Here is a 1,405-nt window from a genome sequence, read left to right as displayed (position 1 = left end):
TCTCTCTCTCCCTCTCTCTCTCTTTCTCTCTCTCTCTCTCTCTCTCCCTCCCTCTCTCACTTTACATTTCTCTCCCCACCCCACCCCCCCACACTCTTGTGTTTTTTTCGATGTCTTTGCTCATCTTCGTTTTCCCCCTCTTTTCTCTCTCTCACTCCCCCTCATATCAATGTCTATATTGTTGACTACGTTTGCCTTCCTGTCTGCTTATCTGTCTGTTTTTCTGTCCTTTGTGCAGCCGTTATACTACTTTTTAAACAGGGTTTCAGTATATAGTGAGTGTATCAAAGCTTTCAAATTAGTAGAAGGCCAAAAGAAGCGAAACTAAAAAAACCCAACAAAACAACAGACGACATTTGCAAAGCGTGGCTAATTCCTAAAAATTATTCGTTGTATGGAAGAATAGAATAGTATAGAAGAAACTTGGCTTGACTTAATGCACAATTAAAATGTGATGCCCTTTGATTTTGATCACCTTATGTAATATACAGAGTATATACATTTTTGCATTATAATTAAAAGAATGACGTAAATATCTATTAAATCATTTTTAAATAGGAAGGGTAAGTGAAGTTGTACATTTTTTAAATTCCTTGGGTTTGGTTTTGCAGGTGTAGAATTCATAATCTACCGTTTTTAACCATTCTTTTTCCAGTATCGACACTACAGGAACGATTACAGTAACAGATTCAACCCTGCTGACGGACGCCACCAAGTACATTCGATGGGTCATTTGTCGTTCCACGGACGGCGGGGTCGTCACGTCTAGACTTTCGCTTATCAGGATCGATACTTTCGACAGGGACACCCAAATGATCGTGATCGAATTCGCAGAGTCTCTGACAAATCTCAGGAATAATATGTGAGTAACTATTTTTAGAAGGTATTATTTTCATAACATTCATAGATCTAGAGGACTTTTTGATTTCTTTTGAAAACGTTGCCGGTTTCTGCTTCTTAAAATTAAAGTTCTTCCAGAGTCCGTAAAGTATTTCATTGTTGTCTGTGGCGTAATGATTAGATTCTTGGCAGTGCGTACGAAAGAAGTGAGTCTGTACCCCCTTGAGGAATCTAGTTGAGTACCTCAGTCATTTTGCTTGGATGATGCATCCCACTCAACCTGGAAAATCTCTAAGACTCTGAGAGCTACAGGTAGCTGCTAATGAACTGTTCTCCTATAAGATCAACATTCTTTCTTTCTTTCTTTCTTTCTTTCTTTCTTTCTTTCTTTCTTTCTTTCTTTCTTTCTGTCTTTCTTTCTGCATTTTCTGTCTTTCTTTCTTTCTTCTTCTTCTTCTTTTTCTTGTTCTTGTTTCTGTTCTTCTTTTTCTTCTTCTTCTAATTTTCCTCCTCCTCCTCCTCCTTCTCCTTCTTCTCCTCCTCCTCCTCCTTCTCCTCCTCCTCC

At 38.6% G+C, this 1,405-nt stretch overlaps 1 protein-coding gene across 1 annotated transcript in view; it reads left to right on the top strand.

The window, feature by feature from the left end:
* Positions 1–1,405, top strand: part of LOC101851025 (protocadherin Fat 3) — a gene marked incomplete in the record, with an annotated part of 18,111 nt that overhangs the window by 12,643 nt on the left and 4,063 nt on the right. Inside the window, 1 exon segment of the mRNA XM_035968763.1 lies at positions 656–862. Within this exon segment, the coding sequence (XP_035824656.1) occupies positions 656–862 (207 nt within the window).

Source organism: Aplysia californica, unplaced genomic scaffold (genome assembly GCF_000002075.1).
Source record: "Aplysia californica isolate F4 #8 unplaced genomic scaffold, AplCal3.0 scaffold00080, whole genome shotgun sequence".
Taxonomy (NCBI): Eukaryota; Metazoa; Mollusca; class Gastropoda; order Aplysiida; family Aplysiidae; genus Aplysia; species Aplysia californica.
The sequence above is the reverse complement of the archived record's forward strand: the minus strand, read 5'-3'. Positions and strand labels throughout refer to the sequence as shown.